The 18892-nt window shown below is 40.9% G+C and overlaps 1 protein-coding gene across 1 annotated transcript in view; it reads left to right on the top strand.

The window, feature by feature from the left end:
- Positions 1–18892, top strand: part of LOC127860908 (uncharacterized) — a 345694-nt gene that overhangs the window by 97620 nt on the left and 229182 nt on the right. Inside the window, exons 43-49 of the mRNA XM_052399220.1 lie at positions 1606–1791; positions 2225–2404; positions 2753–2827; positions 11469–11654; positions 11999–12178; positions 13877–14062; positions 14502–14681. Coding sequence (XP_052255180.1) covers positions 1606–1791; positions 2225–2404; positions 2753–2827; positions 11469–11654; positions 11999–12178; positions 13877–14062; positions 14502–14681 — 1173 coding nt within the window. The remainder of the gene's footprint in view (positions 1–1605; positions 1792–2224; positions 2405–2752; positions 2828–11468; positions 11655–11998; positions 12179–13876; positions 14063–14501; positions 14682–18892) is intronic.

Raw genomic sequence — 18892 nt, 5'->3', positions numbered from 1 at the left:
CCTCACACTATACCCCCACCCCACCCCCCACCCCACCCCCCCCCCAATTTTTTTTTTAATTTTTTTTTTTTTTTTTTTTTTTAAGATCATCTCACAAATTATCACCACACCCTCACACTATACCCCCCCCCATTTTTTTTTTAAACGGTTATGTTTGAAATACCGTCCAACCATCGCACCCAAACCCCCCCCCCCCCCGATTTTTTTTTTTTTCGCTTTTTTGGAAGATAATGTAATAAATGTCCACAACCCCACACAATACACCCCTCTTCACTCCACTCCTCCCTCCTTTGTGATTGAAAATGAGAGTCCCTTCACCTTTCAAAAGAAAATAGATGAGCGGTCTGCACCCGCAAGGCGGTGCTCTTGTTAAAATGAAAGTTATTGCCATATGTTGTTTTTTATGATGTTACTTTTTAAGTCTATATCTCAGGTACGCTACAAGATGTCAACATGAAACTTCATGGCTGTATAGACATAAATGTGGTGAAATGCAATGCATAAAAATCAATTACCATTTACTTATGTTTATTTATGATAATACCGTATATCAAGGGATTTACACCCATCCATACAAATCTTCTTTGTCGGGGTATTTCAATTGAACGAATATCTTGTTACATTAAGTTACAATCACAGTAGCGTTAACGATACCCATCTACAGAAATGGCCCTACTACAGTTAGTAATTCCTCCATTAAAGTGAGTCGTAACCCAATTTAACGTGAGTTATAACCCCACTTTTATAAGTTATACACTAACTACATTTCATTATACCCTGATTGCAGTAAGCTATACCCAAATGCAGTAAGATATACCAACCCACTACAGTGAAACACATCCCTAATACATTATCGATAAGCTATTTAGCTTTTAACAGGATTTTGTGTTAAGGGGGCTACATCTAATATGAAGACATAGGGGCGTAGCTTTATTAGAATCAAAACATTTATTAAGACTGTAGGTGTGTCTTTCAATCCAAAAATGTTTGAAATACTCAACTTATCCATGAATTGAAGAATTATAAAAAAACTCACCTAAGTTTTAACCTACATGTGACGTCATGTCAAGCGCACATCGAAGTCAATGTCATTCTTTTTGGTTAAAGTTCAATGTATTGACCATGTTATTGTAAACAATTGGTACGTGTGCTGTCTTGATTCCCCATATTTTAAAAGACTTAAATTGCTTGACACAAATGTAAACGGATATAGGACTGATGAAGTACAGAAATGCAGAAATACATGTTAACCTTTAAAGTCAAGGTCATACTATGATGTCAAATGTTTTATTACATACTGGGGTACCAGTCTCTTTAGTGAGACAATATTTAGTTAGATGCTTACCAATCTTATGTTAGATTCTCGGTAATTACATAGTGGATTATCAGTCTCCTGTTTAATACACAGTAAATACATAGTAGATAACATACTTTTGTGTGATACGATAGACGGACCATCTGATATTTTGGTGTTGACATTCCAACTTCACCATCATGACGTCTTTGACGTATTTGGGTTTGCTTACTTGATTAATTATTATGTTAATGTCCTTCCCCAATTTTAAGTTCAGGGTTTTCTGACAGGTTTTTCTTTGACTACTCTAGATTGTGGCCTGCCTGCGTCTGTTGCGAATAGTTTGTACAGACTTGACGGAGAGAACATAACTACTTACTTGAGCCTCGCCAACTACAGCTGTGTAACGGGCTATTACCAGTCTGGGGGCGTGTCTCAGCTCGAATGTAACATGGAGGGTCAGTGGACAGGCAACCGTATCAACTGCACAATCTATGGTAACTATCTTGTCTGTTTAAAAGTGCCGTTGTTCATCAACATTATGTCTACATTTAAACTTAAATGACAATTTCCTTAACACATGTGTTGTGTAACTATTGTATAATTGATGTTGTTGCGTTTCATGTTTCACATATATGTTACTGGATATTTATTCGAATATAATTTTGTATACCACTCTATTGTAGTGATTGCTTCATTAATTCCCCAACTTGCATCATCAATGTTTATCAATCCATATCTTATTATCTTTTTGAAATTAAACAAAATAATGATTTGATCTCTAATGCATGTTGTATTCTGTTTGTTTTTAGAGTTTACAGTTAATTTAAAGAATTCTTTAAATTATGTCCTCTATTTTGCCACTAAAATCATAAACTGCATAAACTGGTATCATTAAGCTACCTATCAGCGTGATGCTGTGTTTTTCAGACTGTGGAGTCCCACCTACCCACAGTCACACCCAGGTCAATATCACAATGTCAACATACGGATCCAAAGTGTCTTACAGCTGTATGACCGGCTACAACCGGACCTCCAGAGGGAACTCGGCCATGACATGCAATTCTACTGGCCACTGGGACGGCAAAGTTGACCCATGTTTACTTGTCGGTGAGCACAAACAGTGTGAGGGAGTCTGGACTTTTAACATTTAGTTATAAATCCATTATAGTTTATAAGACCCCAGCTACAGTTAGTTATACCGCAACTGCAGTAAGTAATACCTAATAAATATTACGTTATACCACATCAACAGTGAGCAATACCACCATTACAATGAGTTATACACCATTTGAAGTAAGATGCATCCCAATAACAGTGAGCTTTACCCCCTTTACAGTGTGTTATACTCCAATCACACTGAGGTTTACAACTCATTACAGTGAGTTGTTACCACATTATACCTCCACAGCAGTGAGTTATACCTCAACTTCGTATAGTTATACGTACCCACTGCAGTGAACTACATCCCGAAAACAGGACACAATTATCTATTGAGCTTCAAACAGAATGAAGGGGAGGGAGCTACTTCAAGTATGTATAGAGACAGGGTAGCTTAATTAGAATCACTTAGTCCCATCAGACTGATGGTGTGTCTGCAGGTTCAAAAGTGTTTGCACTTTTTAACTGCCCAATTTAGTTAAGAATGTTAAATAGCTCATTCCAACTGTATACCTACTTCAGACTTCATGTCAAGCACAAAACACATGTTCAAGTCAAGTTCATACTTTTGCGTCAAAGGTTAAAATTTTAACTAATTCAGTATTCAAGAAGAGCATGTGTGCTATTATTTTTCCCTCATGTCTTGAAAGATGTCTTTATAGATTTACACAAATCATAGTCTATTATAAAACACACATGTTAACTTTCAAAATCAATGCAATACTATCATGCCAATTTTACATAATATGTAATCATGAATACCTTTTAATAGCTTAATTACGTTACCTGCTATCATATCCTACTCACCCCGAAGGATCGTAAATCATCCGGAATCTTTCTGTCCAAAGAATCCCACCCTTTTTTTAAAACCCGTCGTTCAGGTCAGAACGGTCACATAGTGCCGTTTAGCCATATAACCAAAATGGGATATTACCCAGAATCACTCTTATTCCGGATGCGTTATATAAAGGGCGACATTTTTGTTATTGACTTAATTGTTGCTTCTGTTTCGCTGGATTCTTCTGTTTAACAGAATAGAAAAGTTTTCGTATTGTTTTAAAACATTCTCCGTATATATATCCGTTTATTTCTGTATTGTTTTGTGTATTTGTTTGTTTGTTCAAGGCAAAATATGCCTCAAACACGTGGCTCATGTGGACACATAAGGGCAGCATGGGACAACCATGGTATCTGCCTGTCGTGTGCAGGATGCACCCAGGATAACTGCAGCCCTTTCTGTGAGCATTGGTCTGCAGATACCTGGACCATCAAGCGTCGACCTTTTAAGAGTCGTAGACGCAACATGCATAGTTCAGATCAAAGTAGGGAAAGTTCCGTTTGTCGGGACTTTTCACCACACGATCTTGACCATATGCCACCAGGAGATGCCATGCATCGGCCCTTGCCCGGTGACGACACCGGACAAAATTTGCCCGGTCCGTTCATCGGGAACGACCAGTTGACCGGTCCGGAGACTTCACCGGTCACCGGTCAACATTGAACGGTCCGGTTACCGGTCATGCTATGACCGGTGTCGTCACCGGTCACTGACCGGTCTGGTCACCGGTCACTGACCGGTCCGGTCACTGACCGGTTCGGTCACCGGTCATGCTATGACCGGTCCGGTCACCGGTCATTAACCGGTCCGGTCAGAGGTCATGCTATGACCGGTCCGGCCACCGGTCACCGGTCAACCGGTTACCGGTCACCGGTCATTGACCGGTCCGGTCATCGGTCATGTAATGGCCGATCCGGTCACTGGGTACCGGTCTGTGCCACAGACCATTCCGGTCACCGTAGATGTTGACACTACCTTGTCAGTACTCCACAAAGGTAGACGCATACCTTAGATGAGGACTTCTGCCCCCGCCCTTCCTTGTCTCTCACAGGATCTGCGGTTACCGTTACAGAACAGGTAGCCCGCAGACGAGAGCCCGGCAGGATAAGTAAGGCGACTTCTCGAGTGGATCTACGCCTTCCTATTGGCTCATCCACAATGGCTGTTTTCCAGTCACTTGAGCCAGCCAATAAGCCTTCGCCATCTCCATGGAAAGCCCCTAACGAGCTGACGGAACCTAAACAGATGGACGGCGGGAAAAGTTATAAGGCCCCGGTACCCGACCCTTCTACTGGTTTGGACCTTTCCAAACTTCCGGTGCCTGATGCTAACATTAGTAAGCTGTCACTTACAATGCCTTCATCATCTACCCATACAGCAGTCCCTCTTTCCCTGTTGGAAAATTGGAAGCTGAGAGAACGCCGTTCCATAGGTCTGGCTAACCAGCTAGATCTCATGGCAGCCACAGCCTTAGACTTGGTTTGGGAGCTCTCTGATTCAATCCCAGAGGAGCTCCGTGCCTTGTTGATACATCTTTCACGTACTACGCATTGTTTATCTCACAATGCTGCGTCGTCTATGTCTGAGATGTTAAGGCTTCGGAGAGACCTCATCCTCTCTTCCTTGCCCAATAATTTCCTTTTGGAAACAGGCGTTAACTACCTTCGAACTGCTCCACTAACAGCAGATTCTCTTTTCGGAGGGAGGATACAGTCGGTACTTACTGCTGATCGTGAAGATCAGATACATGCCTCCTTAGCTAGGAGCAACTCTGGCCAGCGCCCTGTGGTTTTTAAGCGCCCTGCTTCTAAGCCCCCAGGAGCCCCACCGGCCAAGAACGCTAAAAGGGACAGTTGTCCTACTAAGCGTCCGTCTGCTCCACGTCAGCCCACAAACAGGCCTCCTTTTCAGAACAGAACATCTTCCTATCGGAAGCCTTCTGTAAACCAAAATTGGAGTAAGGGCAAACCCAATGCGGACAAGAAGTCATTTAATCCTTCCGGCAAGGGTGGACCTCCAAAAGGTCAGCCCTAGGTCATACCCCTTTCTACCGCCACAAACTCTGATACCGGAGGTACCAGTCGGGGCCAGACTTATGCACTTCGCAAATCGATGGCTCCAAATAACTTCGGACGCGTGGGTTCATTCTCTTGTCACACAAGGCCTCACTTTTCAATTAAAAACAGGCCCCCACTCTCTCGCGTCCCAATAGATCTGGTATCTCCGCATCCACAACTTCCAGACTCCATTCTCGGACTCCTGGAAAAACAGGCGGTAGAAAGGGTTCACGACCCTTGTTCTCCAGGATTTTACAGTCGCCTTTTCCTTGTTCAAAAGAAAAGCGGCTCCTGGAGACCAGTCATAGACTTAAAAGTGTTCAACACGTTTCTAGTCAAACCTACTTTCAAGATGGAGACTCCTGCCTTCATTCGGCGCTCCATCAAACCCATGCAATGGGGGATTTCCTGGGACCTGGAAGATGCATTCTTCCATGTTCCTATCCATCCCAACTACCGGAAGTACCTGCGCTTCTCCTTTCGAGGCCAGGTCTACCAGTTTCGGGCGATGCCCTTTGGAGTGGCCACAGCTCCACGAGTTTTTACCAAACTCATGGCCGCAGTGGGCGCACACCTCCGATTACACGGGGTTCAACTGCTTCAGTATTTCGACGATTGGCTCTTACACCAGCTCGATAGTCGACTGCTTCTGCTACACCTAGAGTTCTCTTGGAAGGAGCTCCTCTCTTTAGGACTCCTTCTCAATGTAGCCAAGTCAGACCTCATTCCCTCTCAGGATTTCATATTTGTGGGAATGAATTTTCTGACCCACATCAATCGGGTCAGGGTCTCACCGCAACGTGTATCAGACCTCCTTTTGAAGGTCAGATGGGTGCTGTTCCAATCTCATAGCACAGCTCAAGATTTTCTCTCACTCAACGGTATCCTGAGCTCTGTAGCAGACTTCGTGCAGTTGGGACGTCTCTTACTACGTCCTCTTCAGCACTATCTCACAGCTCGATGGAAATGGTCTCCAGACAATCTGCTTACACAGATTCACATCCTTCCGTCCTTAGTCCCCCACCTTCAATGGTGGCTAGACGAGGAGACCCTGTTGGCAGGAGTACCGCTTCTTCCCCGCAACCTTCTTTACATCTCATAACGGATGCGAGCATGGAAGGTTGGGGCGATCACCTGGAACCCCGCAGCCTGACATTATCAGGATTGTGGTCTCCTCAGGAGTCTCCTTGCACGTAAACAATCTCGAAATGCGAGCAGTCTTTCTAGCTGTTTCTCAATTCCAATCACATCTTCGGGACTCCTGTGTGATGGTATCGACAGACAACACATCAGTCGTGGCTTACACCCAGAAACAGGGCGGTACACACTCTCACTCCCTGTATCTGGAAACAATGAACTTACTCGTTCTTTGCAAGAGCCTCAACGTCTCTCTCTTGTCCAAACACATACCTGGTCGTCTCAACGCCCTGGCGGACGGTTTGTCTCGCAAACACCAGTTACTTCCATCGGAGTGGACACTTCATCAGGAAGTGGCCAACCAGATATTCCTCACATTCGGTTATCCACTGGTCGACCTGTTTGCGACCAGAGACAACCACAGACCTCCTCTGTATGTGAGTCCAGTGTACGAACCAGCAGCGTGGGCGGTAGATGCGCTTTCGTTCGATTGGGATCAACTGGACGCTTACGCTTATCCCCCACCCATTCTTATTCCCCAAATCTAAGGGAAAATCAGTGTGAGCTCTTGTCGGATCCTCTTGATAGCCCCTTTGTGGCCCAGGAAATCCTGGTTCAACGACCTTCTCGGTCTCCTGTGTGAATTTCCCAGGGAACTCCCGCACAGGTCAGATCTCCTATCTCAGAGAGGCAGACTTCACTTGGAACCAGACATGTTCCACTTACACGTCTGGCCGTTATCAGGCAATCCCTGCAGAAGAAACGCTTTTCTGTCAGGGCTTCAACGCTCGTTGCCTCTGCAAGGAGAAAGTCCACCAGAGCAGCCTATGATGCTCGCTGGTAACTCTTCTCTAATTGGTGTGTTCGAAGGAAAATTGATCCCCTCAATCCCTCTGCTAGACGCATAGCGGATTTTCTAATCTATCTCTTTGATGATAAGAAACTTTCTCTTAGCTCCATCAAAGGATACAGATCTGTGCTTTCGCATACCTTGGCTTTTCGTAAGTAATCACAAGTCTGTGCTGACCCAGCCATTTCGGAACTGATCCGACCCATGGAACTTAAACGTCCTGTGTCTCGTTCTCTTACCCCCAAATGGGATTTGGCTTGTGTTCTTGGATCGCTTATTAAAGCTCCCTATGAACCCCTTAATCAGGCTTCTTTACAGTTCCTAACCTGGAAGACCGTTTTCCTTTTTACCATGGCTTCATCCAAACTTAGAAGTGAAATTCATGCTCTTTCTATCGAAGAAAGCCATCTTCGTTTTGATTCCTCCGATGGCTCTGTCACTTTGTTGTGTCAGCCAGGATTCCTTGCTAAAAATCAACTCCCCTCAACGGCTTCTAAACCCTTCAAGGTCCCAAGTCTTTCTAGAACTTGTGGAAATGAAGATGAAGATAGACTTCTCTGCCCTGTCAGGTCTTTGAAGTTCTATCTTAGTAGAGTTAAGTCTATTCGAGGTTCTCGCAAGAGACTCTTCATTCCCTTAAAAGGGGGGGGGGCGATGTGTCTGCGGCTTCTATTTCTCGTTGGGTAGCCTCGACTACAAAAAGGGCTTACTCTTCTCTTTCTTCAAGGGATTCATCCCTTTTTAAGATTAGACCGCATGAATTACGAGTAATGTCGGCTTCGTGGGCATATATTAATCATACCACACTCTCTGACGTGCTTCAAGCTGCTTTCCGGAGGAATCAGACCACTTTTTCATCTTTTTATCTTCGTTCTCTGGAGTGCCAACAGGACAACTTGTATTTGTTGGGCCCCCTTGTGGTTGCACAAACGGTAGTATCTTTTACGGCATAGGTATATTACGCTTATCCGTGAATTAAGTTAATACCGTAATAACGAAGATTAGCTGAGAACCCGAGATATGTGTTCCGCTGTGATGGGGAGATTTTCGCGAACCTTCCCGCCGCAGCTGCAAAGTCAGCATATGATAGCTTGTAACGTAATTAAGCTATTAAAACAAAGTTTTATAGTAAAATTCATTTTAATTAGTAATTACTTACCTGCTATCGGTAAGTCCCACCTCCCACCCCGCTCTTCGTCTAATATTTTCATATTGTTTATTGGAATAAGAGTGATTGTGGGTATATCCCGTTTTGGTTATACGGCTACACGGCACTATGTGACCGTTCTGACCTGAACGACGGGTTTATGAAAAGTGTGGGATTCTTTGGACAGAAAGATTCCGGATGATTTACGATCCTTCGGGGTGAATAGCATATGATAGCAGGTAAGTAATTACCAATTAAAATGAATTTTACCAGAAACATTTGTTTTCATGGTTGATGTAAACACCGTACTACCTCACTGTCGGTCGGACAACATGATAGACATAGACATGTTTTTTAAGGTAATATAGGCCTAACCCTATAGGCCACCGGCCCTAAATACAATATTTACATGTTAATATATCAAACAGCGTGATAGATAATCATACATTTAACAACCTTAAAGCATGTTGTTATACACTTAATTTTTGCAAAGCATTTAATATACTTATGCTGGAATAGAAAAAGTTTCTCAAATGATGACTCTATACACAAGATTAAAAAGTAAGAAAGATCATTACAACAATCTATTTCAAGTATGTATGTTTAAAATTTCTTTTCTTCTTACAAGTGAGTTATGCAAAAACTTAGAGAAATGTTTAATATTATGTTCATCTTTTAAGCATAAGATAGTATAAAACATTTTATGAATTCGGTTTCTTGACCAGTCAGGCTTAAAGAAAAGTTTGTCTAAATGTTTCGTATTCATTACATTAAAAAAGAAATAATATCCATCTTCAACTACGCTTATATTATTATTTACACATAATGGACACACTCTTAAATGTATATCTATTGATAATTGTCCACCTTTCTCAATCATGAAATCATGCGCTGAGCAACGAAAATTTGACAACGTTTTCCGTAAAACAAAATAAAATTAATATTAAGATATGGTTCACAGTACAGATCGGTTAAAAAAAATCTAAAATGCAAAGCTGTAGGAGAATTATCAATTTTTGAATTCCATTCTTGAAGATAACAATCTTTAATTCGTGTTTTGAACAGATGTATACACTCGTCTTCATGTCCAATACCTTGAGCAAACCGAGCATAACCAAATCCATAACTAAATAGTAATTCTCTGATATGACTAGCCCATGTGTTTCTTCCTGCATCATCTAACTCTTTTCACATTTTATAACACTGTTTAGTATATCTATTATTTTCCATGCGGGTGATTTTCAACCAGAAATTGATGCAATTTGGGATATATGTTATGCATAAAGAAACTTTACCACATTCTCCTAAAGCGAAGATATCAGGTGTGTTTTGCGATAAAATACAATATTGTTTACAAAATTGTATTTGTACTTTTCCAAATTTATCTACATATGAATAGCCCAATATTTCGGACCCGTAACAAAGCATAGGTTTAATCATGGCATCAACAACTTTAAAAGTATCTACAGAACTTAAATAACCAAATTAACATCGATATCAAAATATACAAGCAATTGATTTTATACTGTGCAATGCTAACATTTCTTGAGTTTTTTTACCGAAGAAGATTTGGCGTATCAATATTTTCTCCACAAAAAGTTCATTTATCGCGTTGTTTAACAACACCACCATTTCTAAATATGATGATTTTCGTTTTGTTAAGATTAATTTTCATATCAACAGATTTACGAATAGTTCAATGAAATTTTTTTTCTTTGCAGACTTATGATGGTATCAGAGATACTGGAAAGATCGTGAGCAAACATTAAAGCAATTAACTCATTTATATCTTCCAAAACCTATATACCATGATCACATTTTGAGTGCAGATATGTAACTAAGTCATTTATGAACATGGAACAAATTATGAGACTGACCATACAGCCCTGCCTGGTACCAATATAACATTTGGCAAATTCCGTCTATCTGTTATTAACCTTATCACGTTATATTAACTTGCTATACATCGATTGAAGAATAGCCACAAATTTACCATTAACATTTTTTTCTTGCAAACATCTACAATTTGTTATGTTGTATGCTATCGAATTCTTTGGATCGCAACTTCCCAATCATGATTTATTCAGAACATGTGTTTGCTTTCTTGATGAATAATGATGTTCGTGATGTATCATGGTTTCAAGAACAACAATTTCGTTTCTTCTTCATGCTTCATATTAAATCAATAATGCACTTAAAATGTGAAGACACAATTTTCAAGTCACCTGAACTGCAATACATTGTAAATAAAGAGGTCGAGGTATGAATTATTGAAATCAACGTATATGGCTTCAGTTGATAAAGTCATAAACAATGATATATATTGTAGCTTAAAAAACACTTATTTAACTTACTTTGCCGTTTTCGCGATTAACTTGCATGCTAAGTGTATACACTAACTGATATATTATAATATAACTGATATAATACTAACTAACTGTTAATATTTTCATATTCTGACGATGAATGCAATCATTTTACATATTTACTTAATGATGGTAATGCATGACCATCCGAATTTTATCATTCATGATATTACTTTACGGACGTTTTTGTGCAACATCATTTGCAGTTATCATACAAACGCCCTAGTCTTATCATTTAAAATCTTTTTGAGCAGCACAGTTTGCTGTAATATTAAAATAGTCCGAGGAGATTCTGGTGTTTCGTCATAACATGTTAAATTATGTGTGAACAAACTTCCACTAATATACACAAGACATGAGGAGAGATCGTACTTGCTTCTTAAAGTTAGGGGACCTGCACCATCAATATTGGTTTGAGTGACTATCTAGTAAAATATATATTAATCTTGTTGAATTGAATGTTTTGTAGATTGGAAGCGCGTTGTGTTAAATAACAGAATACGTTCCAGTGAAAAGTGCCTCGGGTTGTGTGCGTCTTTATTCCACCGAAACACGCGACCATGTCCTTTTCAATTTGACATTCAATTTATTGAGAATGGTTGTTTTCCCCTATTCTAGATTGTGGCCTGCCGACGTCTGTAGCTAATAGTGTGTACAGACTGAATGAAGAGAACAGAACCACTTACGGGAGCCACGTAAATTACAGCTGTGTAATGGGCTATTACCAATCTGGAGGAGTGTCACAGCTCGAGTGTAACACGGAGGGCCAATGGACAGGCAACCATATAAACTGCACAATATATGGTAACTATGTTGTCTGTGTAAAAGAAACGCATTCATCATAACGTGTTATACTTGTGTTACACATAGTTTTTTTTACTTAAAACATTAGTTATTAAAATAGATTATATTGCTTTTGTAGCGAGTTATTCGTCAAATTGATAAAGCTGGATATATAAATTTTAATTATGCAACTTCAAAAAACTAAATCTCGCTTCTATTGAATTTATCGTCTCTTCGCTTGTTAGTATTCACTGTTCTTTTAATGAAAGGTTTCTAATCATGTGCTAATATTCGCCACTAAAATCATGAACTGATATTTTTAAGCTGCAGCTTGTGCCCTGTCAACCTGATCCTGCGTATTTCAGACTGTGGAGGCCCACCTAACCACAGCAACGCCCAGGTCAATATGACAAGGTCAACGTACGGGTCCACAGTGTCTTACAACTGTATGACGGGCTACAACCGGACCTCCAAAGGGAACGCGGCCTTGACATGCAATGCTACTGGCCACTGGGACGGCACAGTAGACCCATGTGTACCTGTCGGTGAGCACTTACAGCGTACTTAGAGTCTGGACTTCTTTACATTTAGTTATACTCCAACTAGTGTTTGTTGTGCCCAATTTACGGTGAGTTTAACCACAACCCCACCGACAGTGAGTTGTACCACTATGGCGGTGAGTTATATTCCCATCACAGCGGGTTTTATCGTTATTGCAGTGAGGTATACCCCCATTACTGTGAGATAATATGCCATTACGATGAGTTATAACCCCGCTACAATCAGTAATGCAACTACAACATTTATGTGAATTATACCCCAACTTTAGATAGTTAAATCCACCCTCTAAATTGACCAAAAGCAGAATATAGTATAAAGTGTTTCTCCTAGCATATAGGGACAGGAAGTAGCGTTATTAGAATCACTCAGTCCTATATAATTGTAGGAATGTTTACCAGTCGAAAAATAGTTTAACTATATAATTTTCCCCAATTAGTGATGATTTTAAAAATTACTCACCCCAAGTGTATAACTACATGCGACTGCATGTCAAGAACAAAACTCACATCAAGGGCAAGGTAATGCTTTTGGGCCAAGGTAAAAGTTTTTGCCATTTCATTGTCAACAAAAGGTAGATTTCCTATGTGTGCTTTCAAACCTTCACATGCCATACAAAATTCTTGACCCCTATGATATAAGAAAGAATGTCATGTAAGAAACACATGTTTACCTTCAAAGTCAAGATCTTACTCTGATTTAATATATGTTATTACATTCTTGAGTTAGAGATTATTGTGTAATACATAGTAAATAAATATTAAGGTACCAGTACCAGTACCTGTGTGATAAAAGGTAAGTACATTTTAGGGAACCAGTCTTTTTCGTGAAACAAACACCGGACAATCTGATAGTAGACGGATAACATACCAACTTAGTAACACCATCATGACTTCTTAAGTATATTGGTTTGCTTACGCGTACTTCAAAATACAGCATTTCTTATTAACGCTTCAGATTTAACTTAATAACCTACTTTATATGTGTTGACCAAGTTGTCAAGTTACCATAACTTCAATACCTTGTACACATAGTGGTCAAGTCTTTTATGATGAAAATCAACATAGATTGCATTTGGTGATCCATTCAGTATGAATAACATATCGTGTACATACTACTGTAACTTACTTTGATGTTTCCGATATAAACTTGCTCACTGCATAGTCTTACAGATACTTGTTTTTATGGCGTAAGTTTTAATAGCCGTGCCTGTTAAGTTTATCATAATTTGACGGCAAATGCAATAATTTTTCCTATTTACTTATTTATGGTTATGCATAACAATCCGAATTTTATTTATGGACGTTTTTAGTGCAACAGCATGTGTTTTTATTATACAAGCGGAACATTCAACATATTTACTTATAGAGGTTTCTGAGCATGAAACAGGCTAAATATTATGTGCAAAAATTGAACTAGTTCAGGCCAGACAGCAGCAGAGATCGGACCTGTTTCTTTAAGGTCCCATGTATATTTGTTAGACTTTCTAAAATGTCTTGTGTAACTTACGTATCTTGTTGATTAGAATAGTTTGTGGATTTTGAAAGCGTCGTGTTGAATAGTATAACACATTTCAATGAATTGTCCTTCGAGTTGGGTGTGTTTTTATTCCACAGAATTACGCAACATTGTGATTTCCTTATTTGATGTCCAATAAGTGCGACATTGTTCTTTGACTACTCTAGATTGTGGCCTGCCTGCGTCTGTAGCGAACAGTGTGTACAGACTGGATGGAGAGAACAGAACTACTTACTTGAGCCTCGTCAACTACAGATGTGTAACGGGCTATTACCAGTCTGGGGGAGTGCCACAGCTCGAGTGTAACACGGAGGGTCAGTGGACAGGCAACCGTGTCAACTGCACAATCTATGGTAACTATGGCAGCCTAATCAACTTTACAATCTATGGTATATATGGTGTCTGTTTAAAATTGTTGTTTATCAACATTTTTTTCTGCTTTTATTACATATAGTTTGTTTCCTTATTACATGAGTTAAAGGTAATTGCATTTGTTGTGAGACATGTGCGCAATAAATAATGCAAAAAAATAATTCAAACATTCTTATTTGTTCACTATTTTCCGTTACCTCTTCAGTAATTTTTCAAATTGCACCATCAACGTTAATCAAATCATTTTCATATAAATCTTTGATTTAATTTTGAATTATGTAATTTTAAAAAGAACTGAGTTACGTTAAGGCATGTACCTTTCATTTGTTGAATATGTCTTATCATGTGCTAGTATTTGCCACTTAAATCATTAACTGGTATTGTAGTTGCAGCTTGTTAACCTGACGCTGTGTATTTCAGACTGTGGAGTCCCACCTACCCACAGCCACGCCCAGGTAAATGTGACAAGGTCAACGTACGGGTCAACAGTGTCTTACAGATGTATGACCGGCTACAACCGGACCTCCAGAGGGAACTTTGTAATGACATGCAATGCTACTGGCCACTGGGACGGCACAGTAGACCCCTGTTTACTTGTTGGTGAGCACCAACAGTTTACTGAGAGTCTGTTCTTTTTTATCCTCCGCCAAAAGCGGGGGGTATAGAATTTGCATTGTACGTCCTTTGTCCTTCCGTCCGTCGGCCCTTTTGTCTGTCCGTCCGTAAGTCAGCATTCCGTCCGTCCGTATGTCACAAAACATTTTAATGTCATAAATACTAACCTGCTATCCATAGCTTACTTCCTTCCAATGGGACATTAGCCCATCCGGAATTTTCACTGGGAATCGGCCACCTCCATAATGCAACACAGTCTATGCAAAACATAGTGCAATGCAACCCAGACAAAAAGCAGTAACCAGTCCTCAATAGTCTTTCCGGATCAACCAGGTGTAGACGTGCATTTTTTACGGCTTTGAATTGAAATTGTTTGTCTATATGTTTCACTTGGTTGATTGATTAGATAAATTGTGTTATTTATCTTTTTACTTCTCATTCGGAATATTTTATGTGGATTTAATAGACTTTTGTTCATTTGTAAAAGGTAGACTTTGCTTGCTTTTATTGAACAATGTTTTATTTCATTGCTGGGTGTTTTAGGCTCGAAAGGGCACGTGCAAAACGTGTTCTTCTAATGCGTATAACTTTAATTGTTTGCAGCTTTGCTGGGTGTTTTGTACCTGCTCATGTACATGAGCACGTACTTATCGTGATCTTCATCAATAGGTAATTGAGAAGATTTGTACTGTGTAAATATTCTTCTCATGTGTTACAAGATCGTACATAGCGTGTTCTTCTAATACATTGACAGAGTGTTTATCAATTACCATTGTGTGCAATAATGATTTTACTCTCCATATGACAATCTAAATTATGGTCATTGATTTTTCATCTGTTTTGAATTAAACTTTGTTTAATTAACGATCTTCGGCAGTCGTATTATAGGTTATAGGTACAATTGACTTTCTCTTTTACAATAATTATAAGAGAATGTTAATTATTTTCATTATGGGCAAATAATGATTTTCTGTACCGTATGATAATCTGTTCTGTGACCAGTTTATTGTTGAATATGTTTTGCTATTGTCTTTCATATAATCGACTACATGATGGTCGCAGATACAAGAGTGGATTAATACCCGGTGACTTTGAAGATCACAGATGACATATTGCAGCATCAGTGACTGGGTATCAGGCAGGATGGCGATCGTACTTTACATCGGAAAGCCGATCAACATCAGACCATATGGCGACAACCGTCAGCCGGTCTTTGCCTGATGGCATTGGTCAAGGACATCGACCAATGCCAGACAAATTGGCACCCGCCATACAGTCATTATCCGGTGACAACGCTGGTCATGTCATGACCGGTACGTCACCGGGTACCGGCGCCGACCGGTCACCGGTCATCGGGGACCGGTCCGGTCACCGGTCCAAGGCACCAGCGACCGGTTAACGGAGACCGGTCCGATCACCGGTCCGACCCACCGGTAACCGGTCACCGGTCATCTGTTATTGATGACCAATCCGACCCACCGGTTACCGGTCATCTTGTACTGATGACCGGTCCAACCCACCGGTCACCGGTCATCTGTTACTGATGACCGGTCCGACCCACCGGTCACCGGTCATCTGTTACTGATGACCGGTCGGGTCACCGGTCTGTACTACCGGTCACCGGTCAATACTACCGACCGGTCAATACTACCGACCGGTCACTTGACACCGTTCACCGTGGACCGGTCCTGTCACCGGTCACCGATCCGACCCACCGGTCATCAGTCAACGGTAATCTGTTACTGATGACGGGTCCGATCACCGGTCAATACTACCGGTCACCGTGGACCGGTCCGGTCACCGGTCAGTGCTACCGGTCACCGGTCAATACTACCGGTAGAGTGCAACAAAACCAAAAAAAATGTTCGGATCCGAATCCGAATTCAAAAAATGTTTTTTCGGATTTTTTCGGATCCGGATCCCCTCAGATAAGAGAAAATCAGAAATTCTGTCTAAATTAAAGAAATCGATGTTTTAGAAGTATAATTTGACTAAAAAACATTTAACATTTATTAACAAAAAAACATAACAAATTTTTCGTTTAACATTTTAGCAATGTCAGAATAAAACGAAACCTCAACACTTATTCACTTAAGCGTTTGCTCGTTAACATACACGTTTCACTGTTCATGCAGTTTGATGTTTGTTTTCACAAAAATTAACATATCATCATTGTCCGGGTCCAGTCAAGCCGTATGAGCACTGACGAGGTTTCCTGCTGTGGAGATGATTCCCTTACTGCGAATTGAGGTTCCTTGCATCACAAGATAGCATTTAAAATTAGTATATGACGACAGATGCTTTCAAGACAATACATGATGCTGGAACACAGTTTGACAGGTCGCGAAATTATGCACAATTTACCCGAATAACATTCCAGCCATACTGGATCCACTACCGTTGTTTTTAATAGCTTAATTACGTTACCTGATATCATATGCTTACTTATTCCGATAGGATCGTAATTTATCGAATTGTTCGTCCGAGGAATCCCACACTTTTCAGAAACCCGTCAGGTAGGTCAGAACGGTCACAAAGTTCCGTGTAGCCGTACAACCAAAACGGGACATTACCCAGAATCCACTCCTATTCCGGATGCGATATACAAAGGCCGACATTTTTAACCAGGTTTTCCGAAGGAAAAAACTGGTTATTAGATTGGCGAATGCGGGCGGGCTGGCTGGCTGGCTGGCTGGCGGGCTGGCTGGCGGGCTGGCGAGCTGGCGGAATAAGCTTGTCCGGGCCATAACTATGTCGTTCATTGTCAGATTTTAAAATCATTTGGCACATTTGTTCACCATCATTGGACGGTGTGTCGCGCGAAATAATTACGTCGATATCTCCAAGGTCAAGGTCACACTTTGAGTTCAAAGGTCAAAAATGGCCATAAATGAGCTTGTCCGAGCCATAACTATGTCGTTCATCGTCAGATTTTAAAATCATTTGGCACATTTGTTCACCATCATTAGACGGTGTGTCGCGCGAAATAATTACGTCGATATCTCCAAGGTCAAGGTCACACTTTGAGTTCAAAGGTCAAAAATGGCCATAAATGAGCTTGTCCTGGCCATAACTATGTCATTCATTGTGAGATTTAAAAATCATTTGGCACATTTGTTCACCATCATGGGACGGTGTGTCTCACGAAAGAATCACGTCAATATCTCCAATGTCAAGGTCGCCACGACTAAAAATAGATTTAAAAAATAAAAAAAAAACTTACAAAGGGGGTTAATTTTTTTTGGTTATTTCAAAAGTTCAGTTTGAGTTTTCTCCTTTTATCAGATTTTTTTTTCACAATGAAAACCTGGTTTTGTGACAATTTTGTCCCTTGTTGTTATTAACTTAATTGTTGCTTCTGTTTCGCTGGATTCTTCTGTTTAACAGAATAGAGAAGTTTTTGTATTGCGTTAAAACATTCTCCGTATATATATCCGTGTATTTCTGTATTGTTTTGTGTATTTGTTTGTTTGTTCAAGGCAAAGTATGCCTCAAACACGTGGCTCATGTGGACACATAAGGGCAGCATGGGACAACCATGTTAGCTGCCTGTCGTGTGCAGGATGTACTCAGGATAACTGTTGCCCTTTCTGTGAGCATTGGTCTTCAGTTACCTGGGCCATCAAGCGTCGACCCTTGAAGAGTCGTTGACGCAACAAGAATTGTTCAGATCAAAGTAGGGAAAGTTCCGTGTGTCGGGACTTTTCACCAAACGATCTTGACCATATGCCACCAGTAGCTGCCAGGCATCGGTCCCTACCCCGTGACGACACCGGACAAAATTTGCCCGGTTCGTTCATCGGGAATGACCAGTTGAATTACTCGGCATCAGATCAACGTAGGAAAAGTTCCGTGTGTCGGGACTTTTCACCACACGATCTTGACCATATGCCACCAGTAGCTGCCAGGCTTCGGTCTTTACCCCGTGACGACACCGGACAAAATTTGCCCGGTCTGTTCATCGGAAATGACCAGTTGACCGGTCCGGAGACTTCACCGGTCACCGGTCACCGGTCATCATTGACTGGTCCGGTCACCGGTCATGCTATCACCGGTCACCGGTCAACCGGTCACCGGTCACCGGTCAACCGGTCACCGGTCAACCGGTCACCGGTCATTGACCGTTCCGGTCACCGGTCATGCTGTGACCGGTTCGGTCACCGGTCAACCGGTCACCGGTTACCCCTTATCAGAAC

The sequence above is a fragment of the Dreissena polymorpha genome, chromosome 15, assembly GCF_020536995.1.
Source record: "Dreissena polymorpha isolate Duluth1 chromosome 15, UMN_Dpol_1.0, whole genome shotgun sequence".
In the NCBI taxonomy this organism is placed as follows: Eukaryota; Metazoa; Mollusca; class Bivalvia; order Myida; family Dreissenidae; genus Dreissena; species Dreissena polymorpha.
This window is presented reverse-complemented; position numbering and strand designations above follow the sequence as displayed.